General features: G+C 41.9%; 2 protein-coding genes across 6 annotated transcripts in view; one reads left to right on the top strand and one right to left on the bottom strand.

Annotated features, from left to right (window-relative positions):
- abca7 (ATP-binding cassette, sub-family A (ABC1), member 7) overlaps positions 1 to 23,911 on the top strand; it is a 27,449-nt gene extending 3,538 nt beyond the window's left edge. The window contains exons 6-50 of one of the 4 annotated variants that reach the window (XM_086225191.1): positions 1,069 to 1,187; positions 1,668 to 1,859; positions 1,942 to 2,034; positions 2,520 to 2,757; positions 2,906 to 3,045; positions 3,392 to 3,508; positions 3,608 to 3,805; positions 3,908 to 4,113; positions 4,290 to 4,466; positions 4,667 to 4,889; positions 5,182 to 5,403; positions 5,558 to 5,762; positions 5,870 to 5,983; positions 6,113 to 6,284; positions 6,561 to 6,692; positions 6,849 to 6,988; positions 7,081 to 7,218; positions 7,777 to 8,003; positions 8,090 to 8,147; positions 8,258 to 8,460; positions 9,952 to 10,078; positions 10,196 to 10,219; positions 10,696 to 10,841; positions 10,950 to 11,074; positions 12,264 to 12,371; positions 12,474 to 12,663; positions 12,826 to 12,920; positions 13,636 to 13,668; positions 13,752 to 13,857; positions 13,932 to 14,006; positions 14,527 to 14,696; positions 14,875 to 15,052; positions 16,536 to 16,651; positions 16,854 to 16,998; positions 17,275 to 17,398; positions 17,679 to 17,808; positions 18,074 to 18,203; positions 18,327 to 18,389; positions 18,814 to 18,920; positions 19,006 to 19,147; positions 19,247 to 19,381; positions 19,870 to 19,973; positions 20,177 to 20,269; positions 21,251 to 21,500; positions 21,826 to 23,910. In XM_086225191.1, the coding sequence (XP_086081317.1) occupies positions 1,069 to 1,187; positions 1,668 to 1,859; positions 1,942 to 2,034; positions 2,520 to 2,757; positions 2,906 to 3,045; positions 3,392 to 3,508; positions 3,608 to 3,805; positions 3,908 to 4,113; positions 4,290 to 4,466; positions 4,667 to 4,889; positions 5,182 to 5,403; positions 5,558 to 5,762; positions 5,870 to 5,983; positions 6,113 to 6,284; positions 6,561 to 6,692; positions 6,849 to 6,988; positions 7,081 to 7,218; positions 7,777 to 8,003; positions 8,090 to 8,147; positions 8,258 to 8,460; positions 9,952 to 10,078; positions 10,196 to 10,219; positions 10,696 to 10,841; positions 10,950 to 11,074; positions 12,264 to 12,371; positions 12,474 to 12,663; positions 12,826 to 12,920; positions 13,636 to 13,668; positions 13,752 to 13,857; positions 13,932 to 14,006; positions 14,527 to 14,696; positions 14,875 to 15,052; positions 16,536 to 16,651; positions 16,854 to 16,998; positions 17,275 to 17,398; positions 17,679 to 17,808; positions 18,074 to 18,203; positions 18,327 to 18,389; positions 18,814 to 18,920; positions 19,006 to 19,147; positions 19,247 to 19,381; positions 19,870 to 19,973; positions 20,177 to 20,269; positions 21,251 to 21,500; positions 21,826 to 22,203 (6,608 nt within the window). In that variant the 3' untranslated portion in view covers positions 22,204 to 23,910. Of the gene's footprint in view, positions 1 to 1,068; positions 1,188 to 1,667; positions 1,860 to 1,941; positions 2,035 to 2,519; positions 2,758 to 2,905; positions 3,046 to 3,391; positions 3,509 to 3,607; positions 3,806 to 3,907; positions 4,114 to 4,289; positions 4,467 to 4,666; positions 4,890 to 5,181; positions 5,404 to 5,557; positions 5,763 to 5,869; positions 5,984 to 6,112; positions 6,285 to 6,560; positions 6,693 to 6,848; positions 6,989 to 7,080; positions 7,219 to 7,776; positions 8,004 to 8,089; positions 8,148 to 8,257; positions 8,461 to 9,951; positions 10,079 to 10,195; positions 10,220 to 10,695; positions 10,842 to 10,949; positions 11,075 to 12,263; positions 12,372 to 12,470; positions 12,664 to 12,825; positions 12,921 to 13,635; positions 13,669 to 13,751; positions 13,858 to 13,931; positions 14,007 to 14,526; positions 14,697 to 14,874; positions 15,053 to 16,535; positions 16,652 to 16,853; positions 16,999 to 17,274; positions 17,399 to 17,678; positions 17,809 to 18,073; positions 18,204 to 18,326; positions 18,390 to 18,813; positions 18,921 to 19,005; positions 19,148 to 19,246; positions 19,382 to 19,869; positions 19,974 to 20,176; positions 20,270 to 21,250; positions 21,501 to 21,825 lie in introns of all 4 variants that reach the window. The other 3 variants (XM_086225190.1, XM_086225192.1, XM_086225193.1) reach the window with 3 other exon arrangements.
- LOC147249653 (uncharacterized) lies at positions 17,094 to 25,482 on the bottom strand. Of its 2 annotated transcripts, XM_086225195.1 has the most exons (4): positions 24,531 to 25,482; positions 24,187 to 24,404; positions 23,568 to 23,752; positions 17,094 to 18,194 (listed from the first exon to the last, which is right to left on the bottom strand). In XM_086225195.1, exons 1-3 carry the CDS (start codon positions 25,197 to 25,199, stop codon positions 23,611 to 23,613), a joined length of 1,029 nt encoding a protein of 342 aa, XP_086081321.1. In that variant the 5' UTR covers positions 25,200 to 25,482; the 3' UTR covers positions 17,094 to 18,194; positions 23,568 to 23,610. The 2 variants fall into 2 exon arrangements, with proteins under 2 accessions (XP_086081321.1, XP_086081320.1); XM_086225194.1 differs by lacking the exon at positions 17,094 to 18,194 and having other exon boundaries at positions 23,221 to 23,752.

Genomic DNA, 25,482 nt, shown 5'->3' with positions numbered 1-25,482 from the left:
AATACAACATCAGAGTCAGAAAACATCAGCTAGAAATTTGATTCGGTTGCACAAGATTACCAGTAATAACTGTCCAGTCAGACACGCATTGACTGGAAATGACTGTATTGTGTCAATACACAGCTTTAGAAATACATTGTGAAGGCAGAAATCTCTATGCTGCTCAGACGCAATGAAAGAAATGTCAAATATGACAGGGTAAATTCCCTGCAGGCACCAGCACCAGCACCAATAAATGGTTCATATTTTACCCAGGACTGTTCCCAGCCTCATGAGAAGAGTTACAGTAGCAGGTGTTAAGCGGCTGAATGAGTTCAGGCAGTTTCGCCTCCTCCTGCCCCGAGCAGCTTGAGTTACACGACCGAGTGAAAGCGGGAGGCTTTGTTTTGCAGCAGGTCCCCTTGTTCACGGGGCAACAGATGTCTGATGTCCATGATACCGTTAAGAACTTACTCTACTTCTTCTCTTAAAAACCTCAGTGTTGTAATTCCTTTAACTGAGGCCAATAGCACCTTAAAATCTTAAGAGTTTGCATGTGGTGTAGCTTTTTAGCAGGAAGAATTAACTCACAGGGTGAAATGGAAAACAAAACAAAACCACTTTTTCCTGCTCAGCGATCTCTCATTGCAAGGATCTCCTCTCAGATTCCCAAAGTGTAAAAGAGGAATTGATATGATTTAGTCTGAAACTGGCCAAATATATAGTTTGTTTTGATGGCTTGCAGGGAAACAGGTGAACCATCGTATACTATTGATTTATTATTATCAGATAACTCATCTTGACAGCTTTTACATCCAAAACTGAGTTTAATTTAATTTGATGGGTTTTGAATTATACCGGTTTACTGGCCTGATGAAGCCAACTGAAGGTTGCGAGCCACAAGCAAACACAGTCTCATGTTTTCAAAAGGAGACGTCAACTATGACATCATTATGTATGTAAGTCCTGATTTCCGAACTGGATAGCATCTTTTCAAAGAGGACAAATTATTTCACTCATAGCTTGTTGCTGCTGCCCTTTGTAGTAGAGTTTGCTACATGCTGGGATGATCTTTCTGTTCCACTGCAGATCTCCCGGTAGCAGAATACCTGAGAGCCAATGAGACGTTCTCCACCTTCCTCCTGACCAACGGCAGCATGTCTCCTTCAACTGTTGATCAGCTGCTAAAGGCTCGTCTCAATTTTCAGGTGAGGTATCAACTTTTCTCACAAAAAAAAATTCAAATATCACACCAAATGAATGGTAAAAAAAAAGGTAAGGATTTCGTAGAAGAGTACAAGTCGTTTTTTTCATACAGAACTGATGCAGAAATGATGAAAAGTAAGCAGGTGAAATGTCACTTGGCGGTATCAACGAAAACGATGACCATAGCAAGAATGAAAGGGGACCTGTAATTCTATCTTTTATCAGACTACAGTGTTGGAGCTTTGCATTAAGCATGGTTAAGCATAATTTAAAAAATCATGTCACTTAATGTAAAAGAAATCCCACGTTCGTGAAGCACAACATGCAGTTTAACATACATGTGACATAGAGGAGAGTAGTTGGTACCATCAACCTGGGCAATAACTGCAGGTGAGAAACAGGATTTACCTCATGTTCCTCTGATAACTAGACTGAGCCTTGGCTGATATCTACTGTCATGTTATCTTACCAAACTCCCTCAGGTTTCTGTGGCCGGAGCTGAGATGCAGCTGATGGAGCTGGTGTGTAACGCCAGCATGTTAGGACAGTTTCTGACGGTGGACGGAGGAAACATGACTGATCTGCAGACTCAACTCTGTAACCTGCCCGCTGACATCCTGCTGGAGGCCGAGCGTCGCTTTCTCACTCAGCTCGACTTTACTAAGTTCTTCACGGTAGGAATCAGCAGACAACGGATCCACCAACTCTCTTCCCCACATTCACTGGATTCATTGTTTTTCTTCCCTCTCCTGTCAGCGGGAGCGTCTGATGGCCAATGCCGGTGACCTCAGGGTCATCAGCCAAGCCGTCACCACTATTACCCAGGAGCTGGCCGTCATCATGGATGATGTAAGAGCATAAGAGAGGGCAGATTTTATGTGTTCAGATTTTGTCTGTGCGTTCTGCTGAGTCCCTTTCTACTTTTAAGAGACAATTGAAGACTCAATTGTTCAGAGAGCACCGAGGCACTGAACCTGACTCTTCTCCTCTTTGTGCTGTGGGGTAGAATCAGTCAGAGGGTCCAAGACCCAGCACTTAGTGATCATGTAGCACTAACTGTGTTGTGTGATGTTGTATGTTTGTCCAAAAAAAAAAAAGGGAGGGGGGGGGGCGACAGTTCTTCTGCCACTAGATGGCAGTACCTGTGACAAAATCACAACTGAAGCACTTTTGCGCTTCCTGTGGGCTTTTCCTTAATTAAGTCTAAATTCTTGCTTGTGTTGTACGTCGCTTTGGACAAAAGCGTCTGCTAAATGAAACTGTAGAATTGTAGAATTTCATATGATATTCTGTTCCTCCAAACCTGTTGGTCTTACATCTCTGTATTCCCTCAGTTCTCATCCCTCTCCAGCTTTAGAGAGATGAACGCCGCCCTCCGTCTTCTATCTCCGGAGAATCGGACAGCGATGCCCAGGGAGAGTTTCAGGGCTTTTTCGAGGATCATGTGTGGCCATCCTGAGGTTGGCGGGGAGCGAATCCCTTCACTCAACTGGTATGAAGACAACGACATCAAATCCTTCTTGGGAAAAAACGGCACTGAGGAGATAGACTTTGACCATGACAACAGCACCAGTGAGAGGCCTTTTCATTTTAATTGTTAATTCAAATAAACAATTAAGCCAAAAATAGGATTCTTTTTACTAGCCTCAAAATCTTTCATTAGCATTGTTTGACTGGCCTTGTTTCTCTCACAATTGTCCCTCTTGTTTCCTCCCTTCAGCCCCATTCTGTAGAAGTTTGATTTCAGGTCTTGAGTCCAACCCTCTGTCCCGCATTGTTTGGCAAGGAATCAAACCTTTGTTTATTGGAAAACTGCTCTACACGCCAGACACACCTGCAATCCAACGAGTCATGAGAGAGGTACAAGTCAAACTTGAGAGACTCTGAGTGATTGTCTTTTGTTACGTTGTTGATAAAAAATAAAGTCTGTGCCCCACAGTGACAAGCCATTATTAAGATGGTTCAAACTTTTTACGAGACACCAGAGTTTGGTGTTCATTGTTTGCTCAGAAGTTCCCTGTCACCAACAGAAATCCTCCTATTTGCTGAGGATACTTAAGTTTATTTTAGAGTTACAATATCAGGGGAGCCCCTTTAGATCTAAAAACCAGGTGTTTTAATTTATAGTGTTGTTGCTCACATTGTATGACAAATGAAAGTGCATGAATTATCTATTAAAGCCAACTGTGACTTCTGCCTATTGAAGGTGAATCAGACTTTCCAGGACCTTCAGATCCTCCAGGAGCTGAATGGAGCCTGGATGGAGGTGGGACCTCAAGTAAAAAACTACATGGAGAGCAGCGTGGAGATTCAGCTGCTGCAGGTTTGATTTAGCAGCTTTGAAACTGTACAGGAGGGATGACTCTGTGTTTTAGTGCACGTGTCTGTTGATATAGCACACTGGATGGTTTTTGTTTGGCAGGATTTGTTAAAGCGGCCCGAGGTCGCTGTGCTGGTCAACCTGCGTCTGGAAAATTCATCCTGGACAGCCTCGCGAATTGCAAGGTTCCTGTCCACACCTTCGCCAGATGCACCCCGGAAGCCTGGGGCCCCTCCTACCTGGCTGGACGTCTACAGTGACCTCAACCACACCATTACCACGCTCGCACAAGTCACTGAGGTTTCCATCCGCTTATAGCAGTCTTGTTTCTGTTGACATTCTCCAAATATCTCAGCAATTCGTCTGTAAATAATTGTAATATTTACCTTCCAACACCTGCAGTGTTTCTCCTTGAACAAACTGGAGGGGTTAGAGACTGAAAGTCAGCTGATCAGCAGGGCTTTGGAGCTCCTGGAGGACAGGCAGTTTTGGGCTGGTGTGGTTTTCCAGCTCCCTAACTCTTCATCACCTGAGCTGCCACCACACGTCACCTACAAGATCCGAATGGACATTGATGATGTTACACGCACAAATAAAATTAAAGACAGGTACAGAGGACACAACCCATGATGCTTCTATCCTGCTGTTCCTCTTCATTAGTTGAATTGTTATCCAGTTGCAACAAGGAAATAATTTTCCTTGACTCTGTATTTATCCAGCTCTGACGCATGGTAGAACCAGCACATATATCCTCAAGACTGATGTATGATGCATTTTTCTACAGGTTTTGGGATCCTGGTCCAGCAGCCGACCCATTTAACGACATGCGCTACATTTGGGGTGGTTTTGTGTATGTCCAGGACCTGGTGGAGCGAGCGGTGACTCGCATCCTCACCAGGGCTCAAGAAAGCACTGGCATTTACATTCAGCAGATGCCGTACCCCTGCTATGTGGACGATGTGTGAGTCAAAGTTGTTGTCAGTGTTGAGTATGTTGCCGTAAGCAGTTTTAAACAAGAGTTTAGGCATTAAGCTCACTTTTCTTTGAGAAAATGTCTCAATATTTACCTTAATTATAAAAATAAGACATTTGAAGTCATGTCTTCATCTTGTGTGTATCAGTATCGCTATTTTCCATCACCCTTTTTTCCCTTTCTAACAGATTCCTGCGGGTCTTGAACCGTTCCCTTCCACTCTTCATGACCCTGGCCTGGATCTACTCAGTGGCCATGATCATCAAGGGTGTGGTGTATGAGAAGGAGGCGCGGCTGAAAGAGACAATGAGAATCATGGGTTTGAGTACAGGAACACTGTGGCTCAGCTGGTTCATCAGCAGTATGGTCCCTTTCCTGGTGTCGGCAGCGCTCCTTATCGCTCTACTGAAGGCAAGATGGCCACCCACAGCACGTGAAATGTATTAATGGAAAAATTACTTGCTAACATTGCAGTTTTGCAGTGTTGGTGGGAACAGCCTGCTCACTTAACCTTGAAAGTGTGTTATGTATGTTAAGTTACGTACAGTTATTTCAGCTGAAAATGACATCCTGCAATGTTAGAACCACTATAATATGGACGTAGCCAATGGGATTTCATCAAGTGATTCATGAATTCCAATTTTTAAATCTAATTTAACATTTATTTCATGTTCCTTGTCTTTCCTATCCTCTGTCTTCCTAGTGGGGTGACATCCTGCCATACAGCGACCCAGCTGTTGTGTTCTTTTTCCTGATGGCGTTCGCAACCGCCACAATCATGCAGTGTTTTCTCATCAGCACATTCTTCTCCAAGGCCAACCTGTCTGCTGCCTGCGGGGGGCTCATATACTTTGGCCTCTACCTGCCCTATGTACTGTGCGTGGCCTGGAGAGACCACCTCAACACCTCTCACAGAGTCCTTGCTGTGAGTAAAGTAACTACGGGGAGAATCCGAGAGATTATTTCTTCGAACTTTGTCTTTTCACATGAGACTGTATCAGAAAATACATCTAATGTTTGGGGCTTCATTATAAAAAGCTGTTGGTTGATTAGAAATAATTTGTACCTTCCTCTTCCAGAGTTTTCTCTCTCCTGTGGCCTTCGGGTTCGGCTGTGAGTATTTCTCTCAATATGAAGAGCAAGGTGTGGGGATCCAGTGGTACAACTTGCACTTGAGTCCCGTGGAGAAAGACTCGTACAGTTTCACCATATCCATCGTCATGCTGTACGTTGATGCCTTCATCTACGCAACCGCAGCCTGGTACATCGAAGCCGTGTTCCCTGGTATGAATCCATACTCTCTAGATGTTTGTGACAGACAGGAGACACAGATTCATTTCAAAGAGGAAAATATCATAAACTTACTGTTGACACCTTTGTGTGTGCACCAGGTGAATATGGAATCCCCAAACCCTGGTACTTCATCTTCCAGATTAACTACTGGGGCGGAGTTCCTCTGGAGGCAGGCTTGCCGATCCCCCCTGCGCCCGAAGAGCAAGATGAAGGTAAAGGGAAGCAACCGCATGCATGAGTTTTCAGACCACACTGGTACTTTCGTAAGATTAAGTACTAAGATTGATCCACTAAGCCCTGAAGCCCATTAGCTAGAATAAATCAACTCTGTGTGTCATCAGATCATATTGAGCCAGAACCTAAAGATCTCGTCCTTGGAGTGAGCATAAGAAACCTTGTGAAAATCTACAAGAAGGGAGCCAAGTTGGCCGTCAACCACCTCAACCTCAAGTTCTACGAGGGGCAGATCACCTCATTTCTTGGCCACAACGGAGCCGGCAAGACTACTACCATGTAGGAATTGATCATGTTATTCATAGAAGGGGAGTTTAGACTTGTGTTTTTTATAGGATTTAAGACTTATATGATCTTTTTTCATCAAGTTAATGCGCCAAAACCTCCAGCGACCCTAGAGCATGTCCTTTTCTCACACCCTTTTAACGCCTTTGCACATGTTCAAGGTCTTAAAGGTCCGGAAGTCAAAATGTTGACTGTCCGTCACCTCATTAGGTTTTAATTTAAGGTTATGTTTAAACAAATGATTCATTTGATGTTTCTTATGGTGGACAGATCTGTTCTGACTGGCCTGTTCCCTCCCACCTCGGGAACAGTTTATATCAAGGGGATGGACATCCGCCAAGACGTGGACATCATCCGGAGGACACTGGGAGTTTGTCCACAACACAATGTCTTGTTTGACATGTAAGGATCTGATATCTGCTCTCATTAACCATTGTCTTGTCTTTTTCTTATTGTTATGAAAGAAATCTGTCTTCTTTATAATTGATTCGTGTCTTTGTCTTGTGTGTGTGTGTGTGTGTGTCTCTCTCTCTCTCTCTCGCTCTCTCTCTCTCTCAGTCTTACCGTGGAAGAGCACGTGTGGTTTTACGGCCGTCTGAAGGGTTTGTCTGAAGCAGAGGTGAAAGCTGAACTGGACACTCTGCTGGATGATGTCGGCCTGTTGCACAAACGACATGAGCAGACCAAAAACCTCTCAGGTGAACTCCAGAGTTGCACCTTGATCCTGTTCTGAGTTTGTTGAAGAAAAAATTCCTGTTCCAAAACTGAGAATCCCTCCTCTGTCTATCAGGTGGCATGCAGAGGAAGCTCTCTGTTGCGATAGCTTTTGTCGGAGGCTCCAAGGTGGTCGTGTTGGATGAACCTACAGCTGGAGTCGACCCTTACTCCCGCAGAGGGATCTGGGACCTGTTGCTCAAATATCGCAAAGGTGTGGAACAGGGGAAGTTGTGTGAGCCCTAGGGGATGTAATTAATGAGGGGTTGGTGAAATGATTGATGGAAGAAAAAAAAAAAAAATCTGTCATTGGATTTATTATACTATTCTGACAGACTTCAGACAATAAAATACAGTGAGAAAAGGGGGGGGGGGGGCTGGAGCCTGTCCCAGCGTCTACGGGCGAGAGGCAGGGTTCACCCTGGACAGGTCATCAGTCCATCACAGGGCCAACACATAGAGACAGACAACCATTCACACTCACAGTCACACCTACAGTCAATTTAGAGTATCAATCAGCCTCGTCCCCAATTGCATGTCTTTGGACTGTGGGAGGAAGCTGGAGTACCAGAGAGAACCCACACAGGAACAGGGAGAACATGCAGACTCACACAGAAAGATCCCGTGCCCGAGCCAGGACTCGAACCCGGAACCTTATTGCTGTGAGGCCACAGTGCTGACCATTGCACCACCGTGCAGCCCAGTGAGAAAAACAATGCAGGTAAACACAGAAGTATAAAAATAAGCTTGTGTGTGTCCGGCTCTCTGTCAGACCGGACCATCATCCTGTCCACCCACTACATGGATGAGGCGGAGCTGCTAGGAGATCGGATCGCCATCATCTCTCAGGGGAAACTGTGCTGCTGTGGCTCACCACTATTTCTTAAATCTCAACTGGGATCTGGCTACTACCTGACCGTGGTCAAGAAGGAGGGACTGGACACCAGTACGCCCAGCAGCACCTCCACCAGCACCAACAAGCTACATCCTCTCACCAAAGTTCGTGTTTAATTTTGGCTTCTCAATCACACGCATTCAGAATCCGATTTGTTTATTTACCTCTGTGGATCTGATTTGTGTTTCAGGACAGCGAGTCTTCCATGAGCGAGGACACGGGGCTGGGGAGTGAGGACAGCAGCTTATGTGAGTGTTACGCTGCAATATGAACTTTAACGAAGGAGAAAAGACTGTTAAGAGTATTCAGGGTCTGATAAACAATGCAACCTCCGTGCTGACCTTCACATTCATGGTAGGCTTGGCAGCTTTGCTCTCCCTGGCACAACACCACATCCCTGGTGCCAGGTTGGTGGAGGAGTCGGGGCATGAGGCTGTGATAAACCTGCCCCAGATAGCTGCCAAGAACAGCAGTCTGGCTGTCTTCCTGTCTGAATTGGATCATAGACTGAACGAGCTGGGTATCAGCAGCTATGGCCTGTCAGACAGCACGCTGGAGGAGGTGAGCATTCGTGTTTCATTCTGGATTCTTTTCTTTTCCATCCATCCATCCATCCATTTCCTGCCGCTTGTCCTGTTAAGGGTGGGGGGTGGGTGGGGTGGAGCCTATCCTGCATTCTTTTCACCTTGTATTAATGAATCAGTCGTCATATTTTCGTAAGTCAAATTAAATAATCGACGTCACACACTGCACAGCTGAAGGCGTAAACACAGAGGACGTGATGAACACATGACAACACAAACCACTCACCTGCTCATAGGTTTAATCAAAAGTATTCATTCTAGCAGGATCCAGATTTATACAGTGCAACGTGTTTTTGTACCGTACCATTTTGTGTACTTGTGGCTTTAAACTTTTTATCATATGCAGGTAAATGAAAACAACAATCAGATGCTGAGACTTCCTGCAGTTCATGATGCAGTACATTTCCTTCTTCACATGGACTGAATGAGATTATTGATTGAGGATACTGGAATGAGACTCCAGGACCCCCCCCCCCAACCACCACCACCAGTACCTGACCCTTAACGGATAAGCGGGGGGGGGGGGGGGGGGGGTGTATGGAAAGAAACTGGAATGTCCTTTCATTCCTCCACAATAGCTGTGCAGAGTTCAGTTCCTGACTGTCTGTGTAGACATTCTCTGGTTGTTCAGCTCATCAGCTGATTCATACCTGCTCTCAGACCCTAAATGAGGAGCAGCAGATGAATGCTTCCATCTTGAACTGATCCTTGATGTTTGAGGTGTTACTTTGACAAATTAAAAATGCTAAATGCTTCTTGTCAGCGAGCTAAACTCGCCGATGAGAAGACAAGGTTAAACCTGCAAATAGTTTTTGTTCAATTGCGTTTTATTCAGGTCAATAAAAACTTGTTAAAGTAATCTGTTTACTCCAGCCAGCTCTTTTGCTTTGTCGATATTCACACCCTGGCAGGAGCAGCACAGGGGATAAAGCTAATAACCAAAGGTGGAAGGTATTCCAAGAAAGTTGGTCACCTTTGCATTTTTTATTTTTTTTTATAGCAGGATCAGTCGTTGCGGGATGTTGGACAAACCATAACCGAGTCTGATTTGCTTTGTTTCCCCCCTGTGTGCCCTCAGCCAGCTTTTAGCTGGAAGGCTGGATATTTATGGAGCAGCATTGGTCATAATAGGCTTAACATTATCATCAGATTAGCAGTGATAGTGACCCTTAAGAGCCTGATAATGGTTGTCTGTGAGAATTAGTCATTTCCTGTTCTTCTGACCTTTGCGTAAATCTTCTGGATGCTCTTTTACTGACCTCTCCTGCCTGCGTTGTCCACTGCTGTTAGTTGTTGTATTCAAAGGCAGCTCGAGAAAAAGATGTAATTTTGAATGTTGGGTAAGTAAAGTTTAATAAGTTTATTACACAAACACACCATCTGCAGTGTTTCTTGAGTTCCACACTGTGACAAGTAGTGATATAATAGATGTAATAATGTTTGTAAAAAGGAGTTTTACCTCTCCCAGATCTTTCTAAGAGTGGCAGAGGAGACCGGTGTGGATGCTGAACCAGACCTGCAGGCTGATCCTCCCCAAAGCTTGCAGCCATCAGGGCAGCGAGTGCAGAGACAACATGGAGAAGAACCAGAGACAGGTGTGTGCACACACTCACACACACAGTTTGTGATGTATCATCATACAGTGTATTTTTTCTTGCACCGTCAGTCTGCTGCTTCATTTCCACCTTTGATTGTTTTCATTATGCTGCCAGGAAGGAAAAGGCTTCGTAAGAAAGGTACTTTCAAATCTACAAATCATAATAAGACAGGAAAATAAAGTTATGTCAGTGTCACCCTTGAAGGTTTTAGACAGTCCTGAAAGCGGTGGAAGGCAGGAAATTTGGAGAGCTTGGAAGAAAACCAGAGTTTTACAAAAGCCGTGGAAATTTGCTTCTGCCTCTGTATTACAGCGCAGATTAACTGAGAAACACCTCACTTAATTAAATCTACTCAAATAAATGTTATTTTTGTTTGAAAACATGTAGCTTGTCTATAATTCTTGTTAAACATACCGTGGTAGGTTCTTCATGTGTACACAGACTGAATAAGAGCATGAAAACTGCCTCAAAGGCATGAAAAAGAAATGCAGTGGTAAATGTATGAATCATTGCTTGTGATGTACGCGGAGAATCGAATGTAACAGAGAGGTATTCCTTTGAAGATGGATTTATGAATGTTATGTATCATCATCATTGTGCTTTCTGCTTGGCAGAACCTCAGGAAACAGACCTGCTGAGTGGAGAAGGCCAAGGTGCGTTACCCCTGACTGGATGGTGGCTGACCTGGCAGCAGTTGAGAGCCCTCTTCATCAAACGCTGGCTTTTTGCTCGCAGGAGTCGCAGGGGCTTCTTTGCTCAGGTGATTACAGGCAGTAACTCCATCCACAGACTGTTTTTATAAAGGGAATTATTTGTGTGTCATGTGACAATGTTTCTAAATATCACTGAGGTTTTTTTCGGCTTCTAGATTGTTCTGCCTGCAGTGTTTGTGCTGGTCGCTCTGCTCTTCAGCCTCATTGTGCCTCCATTTGGAAAGTATCCTGCCCTGGAGCTGCAACCTTGGATGTATGGAGAACAGTACACCTTCTTCAGGTAGCTGTGAATGAATATTCACCATTGATTTAACACCCTTTTTGTTCAGTTTTATCAAAAAAAAAGGTACATTTGTAGTCATAGATCGTAAAAGACAGTGGATGTAGCTTTTGAAAAATGAAGTCAGTGCAAAGTGGTTTAATCCTGCTTTCTGTCAAATGGCCAGCAGGTGGTGACTTTGCTAATTGCTAATGGTCTTAAGAGTTTCAATTCTACTTCAATGCAGCATGATGCTCATTTTGTAGATGATGGTAAAATCTAATGTTAAGAAAGCTGTAAAACAGGGGAAGCATATAAACAGCATATATGTATGTATATATATATATGTATGTATATATATATATATGTATGTGTATATATATATGTCTGTGTGTGTGTGTATATATATGTGTATATATATATGTGTGTATATATGTATATATATATATGTGTGTATATATGTATATATATATATGTGTGTGTATATATGTATATATATATATGTGTGTGTGTATATATGTATATATATATATGTGTGTGTATATATGTATATATATATGTGTGTGTGTGTGTGTATATATATGTGTGTGTATATATGTATATATATATATATATATGTGTGTGTGTGTGTGTGTGTGTGTGTATATATATGTGTGTGTGTATATATATATATATATATATGTGTGTGTGTATATATGTGTGTGTGTATATATGTGTGTGTATATATATGTGTGTATATATATGTGTGTGTATATATATGTGTGTATATATATGTGTGTGTATATATATGTGTGTATATATGTGTGTATATATATGTATATGTGTATATATGTATATGTGTATATATATGTATATGTGTATATATGTATATGTGTATATATATGTATATGTGTATATATATGTATGTGTATATATGTATACGTATATATACGTGTATATATACACGTATATATGTATTATGTATATGTGTATATGTATGTATATATATGTGTATGTATATATATATGTATATGTGTATATATATATATATATATATATACATATATATGTGTATATATATAGACATATATATATGTCTATATATATGTGTATATGTGTGTGTGTATATATATATGTGTGTGTGTGAGTTTTTTCCTCAATAAGCTGAGTGTTTCATGACTGAGGAACAACTGCTTGATTTACTTGTTGTTATTATTCTGGTTTCACATAGCAATGATGCGCCTGGTAATCCAGCCATGGAGAATCTGCTGGAAGCGCTGCTTGACCAGCCAGGTTTTGGTACCAAATGCATGGAAAAAGAGGAAGAAGAGAACAGAACGTAGGATTTGAAACTCAAATTTCACTAAATACGGCACTCTCATGTTTATAAATTAATCCTCAACTTCTCCATCATGTTCACCCCTTCGTCTCTCTGTAGAAGTGCTCCATGTGATACCATGCGGGGGGGGTTGTTCATGCGGCCGCAGGTGTCATACTCCACTTGGCAAATGTTCAACGCAGGCAACTGGAGCAAAGCGAGAGCTTCTCCTGACTGCCAGTGTAGCACAGAGGAAGTCCGCCGCATGCTCCCCGACTGTCCGCTGGGTGCCGGCGGACTTCCTCCTCCCCAGGTCAGTATGAGCTGATGTCAGGTCAGATTCTGGACTGATTCATTTGTGGAACATTTTCTGTAACATTTCATCAGTTTGCTTTTGCGTGGTGGAATATATTGAAGCCTGTATCTTTAAGTGACCCTGCCACTTTAGTCGCTACATTTTTAATTTTTTTGTCAGATTAAGAGGCTGACCGGAGATGTCCTCCAAAATCTGACAAATTATAACATCTCAGATCACCTGGTGAAGACATACTCGCAAATCCTCAAGAAAAGGTACGTCAGATAAAACCAAAGCACACATGTAGCCATTGCTCTTGGGTGTGTTCTTATTTTGGTTGATCATACTTTTAACTTTAGGTTTGCGTTTTTGGAGTTTGGATGTTCTCCCTGTGCCTGCGTGGGTTCTCCTTGGGTACTCTGGCCTCCTCCCACAGTCCAAAGACATGCAAATGGGGACTAGGTTAATTGGATATTCTAAATATGCATTGACCCTGAGATGGACTGGCGACCTGTTCAGGGTGTACCCAGCTCTTGCCCGAAGGCTGCTGGGATAGGCTCCAACCCCCGCACGAACCTTAACAGGAATAATCAGTACAAGATGGATGGATGGTTTGTGTTTTTGGGTTCAAAACCTTCATCTTAAACCTACTGAGGATAAAGTCAAAGCTCAAACTCAATTTTGGTTGCTGACATTTCCCTCCAAGGCACTCGTGTTTAACAAATGAATATTTTTATTGAAGCCAGAATGTATCAGAGTTTATTAAAGGTTCAATATGATCATGCCAGATTGATAAAGGCATCTTAACTGTGATCATATGTACTAGTTGAAGCAGTTCAATACATACGGGTTTCACAGGAAACGTGTGGATTCTGTCCGTGTATTTGTCGTCCGTCAGTGTGCTACAGAACCAACCAGTCAAACCACAGATGTTCCAAGTTAACAGGCAGAATAAAAATGTTAATGTTTCTCCTCTGTGTCCTCATACAGCCTGAAAACTAAGAAGTGGGTGAATGAGTTCAGGTAAACTGTTGGTTTAACTGCAATATTTTACAGTTCAAACTGTTTTTACGATGAGCTCCCTAAGTGAAATCATTGTACTGCAGGTATGGAGGTTTCTCCCTGGGGGGCAGTGCCACCCAGACCCCATCTCAGGTCCATCATGTCCAAGACTCAATCACCGCAATCAGAACCCGTTTCCCAGTTCTTCAGGTATCATAAGGTTCCGGGCTTTTCTTATCTCCGCTGTCTCACTGAATGCTCATCATGTTTTTGGTTCATCACAGAACAGTTCACTGGATCATCTCCTGAACAGACTGCCAGGTTTTCTGAGAGGACTGAACAGTCAAAACAATGTCAAGGTTTTTATTTTGTCTTTGTTCAAATGAAACAATTGATGTATTAAGTGTTTCTGACCTATTCTCTCTCTCTCTCTCTCTCTCTCTCTCTCTCTCTCTCTCTCTCTCTCTCTCTCTCTCTCTCTTATTTATATATCTATATATATTTCTATATATATATATTTCTCTCTCTCTGTCTCTCTCTCTCTATATATACTATACAGTATATATATATATATATATATATATATATTTTCTATACAATATATATATATTATACAGTATATATATATATTACTATACAGTATATATATATGTATATATATGTATATATATATATTACTATACAGTATGTATATATATATATATATATATATATATATATATATATATATATATATATATATATATATATATATATATATATATATATATATATATATATATTACTATACAGTATATATATACACACACATTTAGACTCTGCATTCAGACCTGTCTATCAGGAGTAGTAGTGAGAAATGTTTCTCCTTCTCTATAAAAGGTGTGGTACAATAACAAAGGCTGGCATGCCATGGTGTCGTTTGTCAATGTGATGAACAACGGTCTGCTAAGAGCCAGCCTGCCTCCTGGTCCGGAGAGGAGGAAACACGGCATCACTGCCTACAATCACCCGCTCAACCTCACAAAGGAGCAACTCACTGAAATGGCAATGTTAGTCCTCTGCTGCGGGTGATTGGGGGGAAAGTTGGTTGATAGAAAGTCTGCTTGACACACTAATATGCTTCAAAAACTGATCCTAACCATGTAAAGTAACATAAATATGTGTATTTACAGTATATCTTTGTCAGAGGTGACCACAAGGATCATAAGCCAGTTATTTTTCTTTCAGGATGACCACCTCAGTGGATGTTCTGGTTTCCATCTGCGTGATCTTTGCCATGTCCTTTGTACCGGCCAGCTTTGTCCTTTTCCTGATTGAGGAGCGAGTCAGCAAAGCCAAACACCTCCAGTTCGTAAGCGGGGTCAAACCAATCCTCTACTGGCTGGCAAACTTCACCTGGGACATGGTCAGTGACCTACGTTCTAACAATATGTTTTTGTTAAATGGCATGCAAAATATCTTGTTTTATTTGACAGGCAGGTTGGTGGTTGGTCATATTTGAGGCTTAAGAGAGACATCAGAGAGCCTGAATTTTATTTATGTCAGTGAAATTGTAATTTACAGGTTACTAGGGCTGTAGCGATACACTAATCTCGCGATACAATACGATACGATACACAATATTCATCTCACAATACAATATATATCGCAATATTAAGCTCACAATACAATTCCATACACTTAACATCCTTTTCTGAAAGATTTTAAAGGGACAAAGTGATTTTGGTGACATCTTGTGAGTGTTCCACTGACTTGGATTGAATTAATTGAACTGAAAGCATCAATTACACAATATACGGCTCTGACTGGCAGCTTGCAAATGCTGGACAAAATTATTCGAAGATGTGGTGAGAAAATTAGTTTCATTTATTGTAACTGAGTGCAAATTGTAGCTTGCAAGCTTTTGAAAAGTAAAGTGAACAATGGAGAGTTTAAGTGCAGCAAGTGGCCTTCTTTGGCAGCTTTTTTAGCTTGATACTGAACATATGAGGTAGCTACTAGCCAGTCTAGTCACCAGGTTAACTAAAAATAAAACATGGCAGACAGTAATTCAATTCGCGGGTGACTATAGCATAGCGGGGCTCCATCGCGTTCACCATGCGCCTAAAGCCGGTGTTTTCCACCACCGAATAAGGTCTCAAATCCTGACAAATAAAGTAGGCAATGGACTCTGTAATTTTCTGCGACCTCGGTGAAGAAGATGGGAACTTGTAATTTGATTCTTTTAATAAGCCATGTACCTTGCTATACTCCCAGGTGTTGAACAGGTGTGATACAGGTGTGTGGCCACAGCGTGCACAACTGATGTTGCTCACATTGATCCTCAGTGTGCTCAGGGAGCTTGTGTGTATGCCAGACACATGAAAAATTAGAGGGAACAATGCTCACCGCCATTCTCCTGAATCTCTCAGCTCTAACCGGATGAGAAAGGCATCGGCGTCTGGTTAACCAGAAATGCTCTACGGCGACACTAGCAGCTGGCAGACCGAATTGCTCTTCCTGTAAAGTGCGGGACACAGGGGATTTGAATGGGGCTTAATGTATCGATACTCACGGCTGAAAAATCAATACTCTCTGGGGAAACGAAATATTGATTTATATCGCAGATTTGATAAAATCGCTCAGCCCTGCAGGTTACCATATATATTTAAGGATAATCACATTTAATCCCAACTCATGATTAAATGATGAGTTAGTCATTTTTATCAAACATGAATTGCTTGTTATAACTGACCTCATATATTTCAGTAAAGACACCTGAACAAACGTAATAACATCTGCAGACAGTGGCAGAAGAGACAGAGAGTTCCCCCTCGTCCTCTATTAAAAGACTAAAGTGAGCAAAGCCTTCCTCTTTTTCCTGAAAGGATATTTGTTCATCTTTTCAGTTGAACTACACCGTCCCCGCCACCATGGTGGTGCTGATCTTCATCAGTTTCCAGCAGCAGTCGTACGTCTCAGAGACCAACCTGCCTGCTCTCGTCCTGCTTCTCCTGCTCTACGGGTTCGTTCTCTAACATCCTGTGCACACGTCTTGATCTTAAACTGTCTTGCATTTGAATTGGTTTTGTCTTTTTTTTTTTTTTATCTAATGACCCAATAAAAGTGAGTGATGGAGGTAAATGAGGAGCAGTTTACGGCGTTGACCCACTCCACTTGTCGGATCACTGTTTGTAATAAATGTCTACCTGTACTTGTTCATGCAGGTGGTCCATCACACCACTGATGTACCCAGCATCCTTTGTGTTTACCGTTCCGAGCACAGCCTATGTTGTTCTGACCTCCATTAACCTCTTCATCGGAATCAATGGCAGCATCGCAACGTTTGTCCTGGAGCTGTTTGTAGATGAGGTAAAAATCTGTGACAATAGAAAAATAATAAGATTGTGCAACAATGATCTTGGATCAATTTTGGTATCACATTTATTGTTTTTAATACAGCGAGGCAACAAGCACATCCAGCTCTGAACATGAGAAGACTGGGAACGATTGATCACAGTTTTGAAATGTTATCAGTAAAATGAAGCAATGGGAGTCAGTGCTCAGCATGTTGATCAGTCATAACAGCCATGTTGTTTGAAGCAGGTTTAACTAGGTCATGACTTCTGGATGATTTTCTCTCTTAAGCATTTAAACAAGGTGAACAGGATCCTGAAGAAGGTGTTTCTCATCTTCCCTCATTTCTGCTTGGGACGAGGACTCATCGATATGGCTAAGAACCAAGCCATGGCAGACGCCTTTCAGAGACTGGGTACGGAGACCTTTGAACATACTGTATATGTGAATATACACCACCCTGCAAATGAGTTAGGAACTCCGATACAGGGGTGCTGTAAAGGAGAAAGAGAGGTGTGTGTGTGTGTGTGTGCGTGCATGTGTATGTGTGTGTGTGAGAGGGGGATTTTTCTTTTTCATCTGTATTTTTCCGACTGTCATCTGTGGTTATTCTGAAATGCTGAAACTGCTCATTGCACTGTAAAACAGTGACATATTACTTAATATGTTAAACGTTTATTTCAATCCTTCCTCAGGCACCAAAAAGACCTTGGACCCTTTTCAGTGGGATTTTGTAGGGAAGAACCTGTTTGCGATGGCAGCAGAGGGAGTGATCTTCTTCATTTTCACCATTTTACTGCAGTACAAGTTCTTCATTCGCCTCAGGTATATTCACATCTCCTTTCTCCAAGAATATCTTCTGCTTTTCCTATTGTTGTGTTCAGTCTTCAAATATAATTTTCTCTCTTCCCTCTGTTTGCAAAGTTGTGCTGCAGGAATTTAAGCTCTGTTTCTGTCGCTTTGTGTGTGTATTACAAAGTCTTCATTATACATGGAATACAGAATACATTTGAAAGCATTAAAACATGCAACTTTCACAATTACTCCGTTCATTTCGGCAAAAGCAAAGGAAAAATGTATGTCTGTTCAGGCCGTGGCAGTGGAACGAGCCTGAGATCCCTCTTCTTGGTCCAGAAGATGAGGATGTTGCCCGGGAGAGAGAGAGGGTCAAAGGTGGCAGAGCCCAAGCGGACATCCTCACCATGATAGATCTGAGCAAGGTAGAACCAGAATACACACCTGAAAGGATTACTGTATAAACTAAGATCATACTTAGTGTGAAGAGAGACTTCCATGATCCTCTCATTGTAGATTCCACTAACAGCCTGCTTTGTATTTATCAGATTTACAAAGCAGGCAGGAAGCCAGCTGTGGACCGTCTCTGTCTGGGGATTCCTCGTGGTGAGGTGAGACATGTGTAAACCCCACACAACACTCAACCGGACTTGTTCAGCACTGCAGGCTCGTGGTTACGGTTGTAGTCTAATATAGTGTTGTTCATCGCCTGCTGGGGGAGGTTGCAGCTTCAGCTGTCACTGCATCTTGAGCTGCAACTGCTACTACCAAAACTACAAATACTACTACTACAAAACTACAATCGGCACAATTACTGCTTTTATATCTGCAACTGCAAGGAATACTTTCACCACCAACGCTGCTGCATCTGCATGGGATATTTCTACTGTTACTGATAAATATGACCACACTTTTATTGTAGTTGCTGCCGTAGCAACACCAGAGTCAAAAATATTTGTTGTATCTTGCCTAATGTTTTACGTAAACTTTCCGTTCATCAGAATCTACATGTCACATGATTCTGTTGTGTTTCAGTGTTTTGGCCTGCTCGGGGTGAACGGAGCAGGGAAGACGTCTACGTTTCGCATGCTGACAGGAGACACGCCCATCACCTCCGGAGAGGCTTTCCTCAATCATCACAGGTAAAAACGTTCTGCGCCACGTACTCCTGCAAGAACTTCTGTTCAGCCTTTACAGAAGACCATGAATCTGTCTGTGCTTTCTTAGTGTCCTCACAGAGATGGAGCGAGTCCACCAGCTGATGGGTTACTGTCCACAGTTTGATGCCATCAGCGACCTGCTGACAGGTCGGGAACATCTGGAGCTGTATGCCCGTCTAAGAGGGGTACCAGAGGAGTCTGTCAGCAAGGTGCAATAAAGGAATAATTCTATGAAGGCATGACAATTTGCTGCACTGTGCAGGACGTCCCATTTTTCATTCAGATGCATTTTCGCTGTTGTCCTTTAGGTGGCTCAGTGGGGGGTGAGGAAGCTGGGACTGACCCAGTATGCTGAGCGGGAAGCTGGAGGCTACAGCGGAGGCAACAAGAGGAAATTATCTACTGCCATTTCCCTCATCGGGGCTCCGCCTGTCATATTTCTGGTGATTTGACCAGAGATCAGAATGAAGGATGAAACGTTAGGACTCACTGACACTAACAGTCACCTGATGATTGACAGTACTGAGATAAAGAGCAATAACAATAGTGGGAGCAAACAGATGTAGTTGAAGAAGATAAATAGCATCATCTTTCCAGTTGGATATGATCATAAATGTTTCACATAATTTACAATTTAAATATGTAGATATCCAAGCAGTTTTTAGACATGCAGCTTGATGTTTGTTATAATAACAATCTCATGAATAATCTTAAACTAGAGAAAGTCCGTCCTGCAAAGATTTGAATCTGTGATTTCTTTTCCAGCAAATTTGGACAATTTTTCTGCTCTCCTCATGTGGCTCTGGCAAGAGAAAAATAATTTACCACACATAACAACAAAATAATACATACAGATTTTAAAAAGGAAAAAAATCACAGTCAATTATATAAAAAAAAGTGTTTTAAACTTTATTTTTGTGACTGTTGTCAGGATGAGCCCACCACTGGCATGGACCCAAAGGCCAAAAGGTTCCTGTGGAACTGCATCCTCAGTGTCACCAAAGAGGGAAGAGCTGTAGTTCTCACCTCCCATAGGTAGGAGGCAATGTTTACATAAATATGCACACCCATGAAAAATAAATTCAGTCCAGGACAAAGACAGGACACTGATCCAAACGGTGTCTTTAAATAAGTTCAGCTGTTCAGTGGATTCATTTTTTACCTGTTGCATCACCTCTGCGCTCACAGCTTGTAATGTCTTCATTGTGTGAAACACAATTGTTTTCATCCTGCATCAGTATGGAGGAATGTGAAGCTCTCTGCACCAGAATGGCCATCATGGTGAACGGCAGGTTCCAGTGTCTCGGATCTGTGCAACACCTGAAGAACAGGTAACGTCCTGCCACACTCTTAACTGTTCTCATCTGTATCTGCAGATTTGAGCTCATTCTTCAAAAGGTCATTGACCAAATGATTGATTGGGGTCCCATTTGTGGAAATCTCCACGTTGCCTGACTCCTCAGCTGTGTCGCTGACTTCATTAACCCTTGGTTTTTAAGACGCACTAAAAACACTCACTTGAACCTCACTTGATGAGGTTCACGGTCATGAGATGACTTAAAGAGGGATGTCAGCTAAGAGGCCACTGAAGAACAATTCAAATGTTTATCTTTGCAGTATTTGTCTGGACTTTTGTACAAACCATCACCTTTTTTTTGACCAAACTACTTTAAAGAGAATTCAGAGCCAACAAGTGCAGATAAACATATGGGATGAGGAGTGTGACAAAATAACAATGCATACTGGGAGACAGTAGGACAATATACATTTATCAACTGCTGCTGATTCTGCCTGATTGTTCAGACTGTGTTAATTTGAATCTAATATTGTAGAAATATTGGATTTTCATGATTTTTGCATAAGTGTGGCAAATTACTTGTTCTATTTTTAATAGCCACCCCTTCCCTTACAATTATTTGAGACATAGTTATGGATTGTCTCCACTGATCCGGTACTTCATTATACATTGATCATGATGGGTCCTACTCCGTTTTGTTCTCTGACATTTTTCTTTCTTAATGATTCTATCCATGAAGTGCTTTTAAATGAAATGTTGCCTCTTGCCTCACTACGAGGGAACAAACCATCTTTGTTGGCAATGACGGTAAATTGGCAGATTTGTCAAACACATCAACTTTTCCCCTCTTAAACAAAACGTAATGCCCATTGCTATAATAGCCCTGGTGTTACAAAACAGGTCTAAGCCAGCAACGTCATGTTTGGCTCTGATGAATTTTTAAAGCTTAACTGAATTCCAAAAAAATAAACTGACATAGCATCAATGTTAAAACCTAATGTGCCCTCATGTTCAGGTTTGGTGACGGCTACACCATCATCCTTCGTCTGGCAGACAATAAATCCAACCCGGAATCGTGCCCTGTCAACGCCTACATCAAGAACTCTTTTGCCAGCATCGAACTGAAAGAGCACCATCAGAACGTGCTGCAGTACCAGCTGCCCTCACACGCCTGCTGCCTGGCGCGTGTCTTTGATGTGCTGGCTAACAACTGCGATGAGCTGGGCATTGCTGACTTCTCTGTTTCACAAACCACCCTGGACCAGGTGAGTCCAACGGTGTAACTGGGAGGGCAGATGCAAATGGCGGCAGCTCTTTGACATCACCAGGATGTTTAAACCTTGTAAATTTTTAATATTCTGCCGCTGTGACACATCTCAGTTTTCTACCTTATTTAAATTGAGGTCATGGCAAAGCTGATTCGTCTTGCTGATAATCTGCTGTAGTTCAAAGAATCCTTATGCACCTCTTCCCAAACACACCATGCAAACCAAAAGTCAAAACTAAATGTAGCTCTGTGCTCTTTCTCCTCCAAAGATCAGTAACCAGCAAGACATTGATAGATGGCTCACTACAACATACTTTTTTTAGGTCTTCGTCAACTTTGCTAAGGAGCAGACTGATGATGACCACCTCACAGATGTAGTCATCACAAATGGGACAGTGCAGACCAACGTGGCTACCCTGCCCACCCAGATTAACCCTCCATCCATCCAGCTGCAGTCATCAACCCCACAGAAGCGTGGAAAATCATCTGCCATCAAACCAAAAGAGAGTAAATCCAAAAAGGCCAAAACTCAGCCAGAGAAGAAGACACACCGGAGGAGCAGCAGTGGCTCGAGTAATAATGGTGGCACTCAAGGAGAATCGAGTAAATCCAGCAGGTCAAAACAAAAAGGAGAGAGCAGCAGCAAAAATCCCTCTACGCTCTTTATAGTTGGACCGAACACACAGGACACACCACTGTGATTCTGCAGCTCTCAAGGACTCAGGACCGACTACAGCATTTAGTAAATTTGTCTGTGTTCATTTGAATTTTGCTCAATTGTGGCAGCAAACGCAACATAGAAAAGTCCATGTTAGTGAAAAGTAGACACGAGAAAGGAGAGTATAAATTAAGTGAATGTCATTTTGTTACCGACTCACTGAGGTCTGTCCAGTTTCTAAGAACCAAACTTCCTAAAATGGCTGTGGTGCCTTGTTCATCCGCTAACAGACATGTAGCTTTATACTTATGGGTTTATGAAACCCACTCTGTCTTTTCTTACTATCTCATCTCTACAAAGTAAGAAGTTAAGTATCGTGGAAGAATAGAATTTAAGTTAAGAAACTGAGTGGTGTTCCTCAGGGATCGATCACTAGACCTCTCACAATCTTAGCTTTATTTTTGCACTTTAAACCTGAAAATGCTGTACCAATTAAAATCGTTCCTCTAGTCCTTGTTGAAAATAATCATGTAGCTGATTTTATATTTCAGAACACATTTGAGCGGGTGTTCATCATTGATTACCTCCTAAATATTTCTTGACAATCTTCCTACGTGTTATTGTTTTATAAGTCATTCCTTTGTCTGTATGGGTTAAGATATTTTAACATTTTTATTTTGTCTGTCATTGTAAACAGGGGCTTAAAAATCCTTGGGTATTTAATGTTATTTCAGTTGTTTAAGCACATAATTGTGAATTGTTTCTCTGTTGCAAGTGAAGGAATCCTGAATTCGCAGCTCTGCAAACCTGGTTTAATGTACAAATTATAAAGTATTGAGATATTATGAAACCACACATTTTTGGTAAAGCACGTGACTCAATAGTGTTGCAATTCCATTCCAATCTGGTAAACCTAAAACTTTAAAGAGCTGATATATATAAAATATTCAACAAAGTTATGAAATTCAGGATCAATATAACCGGAACCTTTTCCTACGTGTTACATGTTAATGTTTTTATTTCTCCAAAAAACAAAAGACATCACTGTAATGTTACATATTCATTAAAAGGTGTACAGGCACGAGGAAAACAGGATGTATTAAATGTTACTATTTAATGTGAGAGCTGTATTAAAATTGTATTTGAAATCTTTAAAAAGACAACTTGTTAAGTCAAAATATAATGCAAACCTGGAAGAACCGACAAAACTACATTCATCAAGTTCTCATGATGGAATGAAATCTTAACTACTGAATATACTTTCAAAGTGTTTATGCTTGCTCGGTTCTACTTGAACTTGAATGTATTTGAACTGTTTGATGCATATAGATGTATAATATAGCATTTGCTTATCGCTATATGCTGGCATTATGCAAGTAAAAAAGAAAATGGGTCTGAATGTCTTACCCTGACAGAAAAACCCCGCCTCTGTTTCATTATTTTTGACGAGTCACTGCAGTGTTCTGGTCGTCAGGAAGTTTTTCCTCGTCATAGTGAAGACGAGTGTCGGTTTTGGGGCAGAGCAGAGTGGAGGAAGGCTCCCATGTCTGTCCAGACTCCATCCACCCACTGCTGTTTTTGCCACTGCTTGGCTGTATAAAAGAAACATGTACCGAAGTACTGAAGGGTTCTACAAACTTCTTTAAACACAGATATCACGTTTGCCATTCTGCAGAACATTATTTTCAATACAGCATCATTTTCCCCTTGAATAATGAACGTTAATGTGAACCGTCAAATTACTGTTGAGAAGCGGGGGTGAGTTTCAGGATTAGAATAGTACCATCTGGCCTGTCCTTAGTCTGCTTTCTGCTAATACTGGATTGCATGTCACTGCCTCTACATTACATATAGATTAAAAAAGAAAGTCTACAAACCAGCGTCTGCAATAAATAATTTGTCAGAACAGAAACTACTACTTTGACCATCAGCAAATGATGAGGGGTAACTGTTTTGTTCATTCACTTTCAATAATGAAACATATAGAATTGCGTTTTTTGACAGAATTCAGAGGCGTCAAGCATACCCTTTTGAACATCCATCCTTCGTGTAGTGACCAGTCCGCTGCCTGACCCTCTTCTCTGTAAAACACTGATAATCCATGAGGAAGTGACCAGACTGGATGAATTTCTGTAGTCTTTCACTTCTATCTCCCTTTTTCCTGGCCAGTCTCCGTGTGACCATCTGCAGCAGGTCCTCCAGACTGGACAAGGAGATGTCAGGAAGATGAAACTCAGCTGATCGCTGCAAAACAGTGAGAAGGGAAGCAAGTCAGTCAAGAAACGTTATGACGAGCAAGAGGGATTTGAAACACAGATGAATGGAACAGTACAGGACAAATAAGTCAACTTATTTATTCATTTAACTTACACTTTTAGAGAACAGTTGGTAATCTGTCCGGGGTGTTTTATCTGGGCTGCTGTCTTCACACCGAGGTGCTGCTATGTTTGGAGAGGCGGTTGATGTTGGTTCAGATACACAGATAGGAGGTCGATGTGTGGGGTCCCTCTTGGTCTGTTGATGACCCTCATGAGCTGGTTTAGGGTGAGTTATAGGCAGCAGGACCAAAGGAGGACTCACAGAATGTTTGGTGTCAGTGGCTCTATCCAGATTTAATCCTGTATGAAAGTCATTTGTATCATCTTTGTCTTTCCCCAAATTAGACGCGCTGCAAGATTCCGGTTTCTTTGCACTTCTGCAGTTCTTTTCTTCTTTCTTCTCCTCCACAGGCTCTTTGGCTGAAGCCAGAGCAGGCATCAAGTTGATGCTGAGCCTCATGATATTCCCGGATTTCTCGCATGTAGTTGTAATCCTGCCCAGAGTGAGTCCATCTTCTGATGCTGCCGCGGTTCCCTTCCCTTTTGACGTTGAATTCCTCATCACTGATGCCGCAACTTGAATCTTCTCTTTTGATTTTAAAGTCCTCATGCTGGGAGCTGATGTCATCACTTCAGTCGCTGGATGTTCGCCTGGCTCAAGTCTTTCTAGTTTCCTCAAATTCTTCTCTTTCCACGTACCCAAATTTGTAGAAAAACACATCTGAGAATCTCTGCCAATGTTGTCCCCCACACAAAACAGCTCATTAAAATACCAACTGCTACCTTAACTCCGCAGTGTTGTTTTCCTGTCAGATATTTTACTGTGAGGCTGTTCTTTTCAGAAGCAGTGTAAAAAAAAAAAAGCCCAGAACAATTAGCTGACTATGTGGCAGAACTATTAAACTGGCTGTTATGGTAACACACACACACAAACCCTGATCCTTCCCATTAACTGGAAAGCTTGTTGTTGTATTTTAAATGAAATGACATGAAGCCAGGGATCA

Source organism: Aulostomus chinensis, chromosome 14, assembly GCF_037954235.1.
Source record: "Aulostomus chinensis isolate RoL2024-O1b breed Wild chromosome 14, RoL_Achi_v1.0, whole genome shotgun sequence".
Classification (NCBI taxonomy): Eukaryota; Metazoa; Chordata; class Actinopteri; order Syngnathiformes; family Aulostomidae; genus Aulostomus; species Aulostomus chinensis.
Note: the sequence above shows the minus strand (reverse complement) of the source record. Positions and strands in the feature narration are given on the sequence as shown.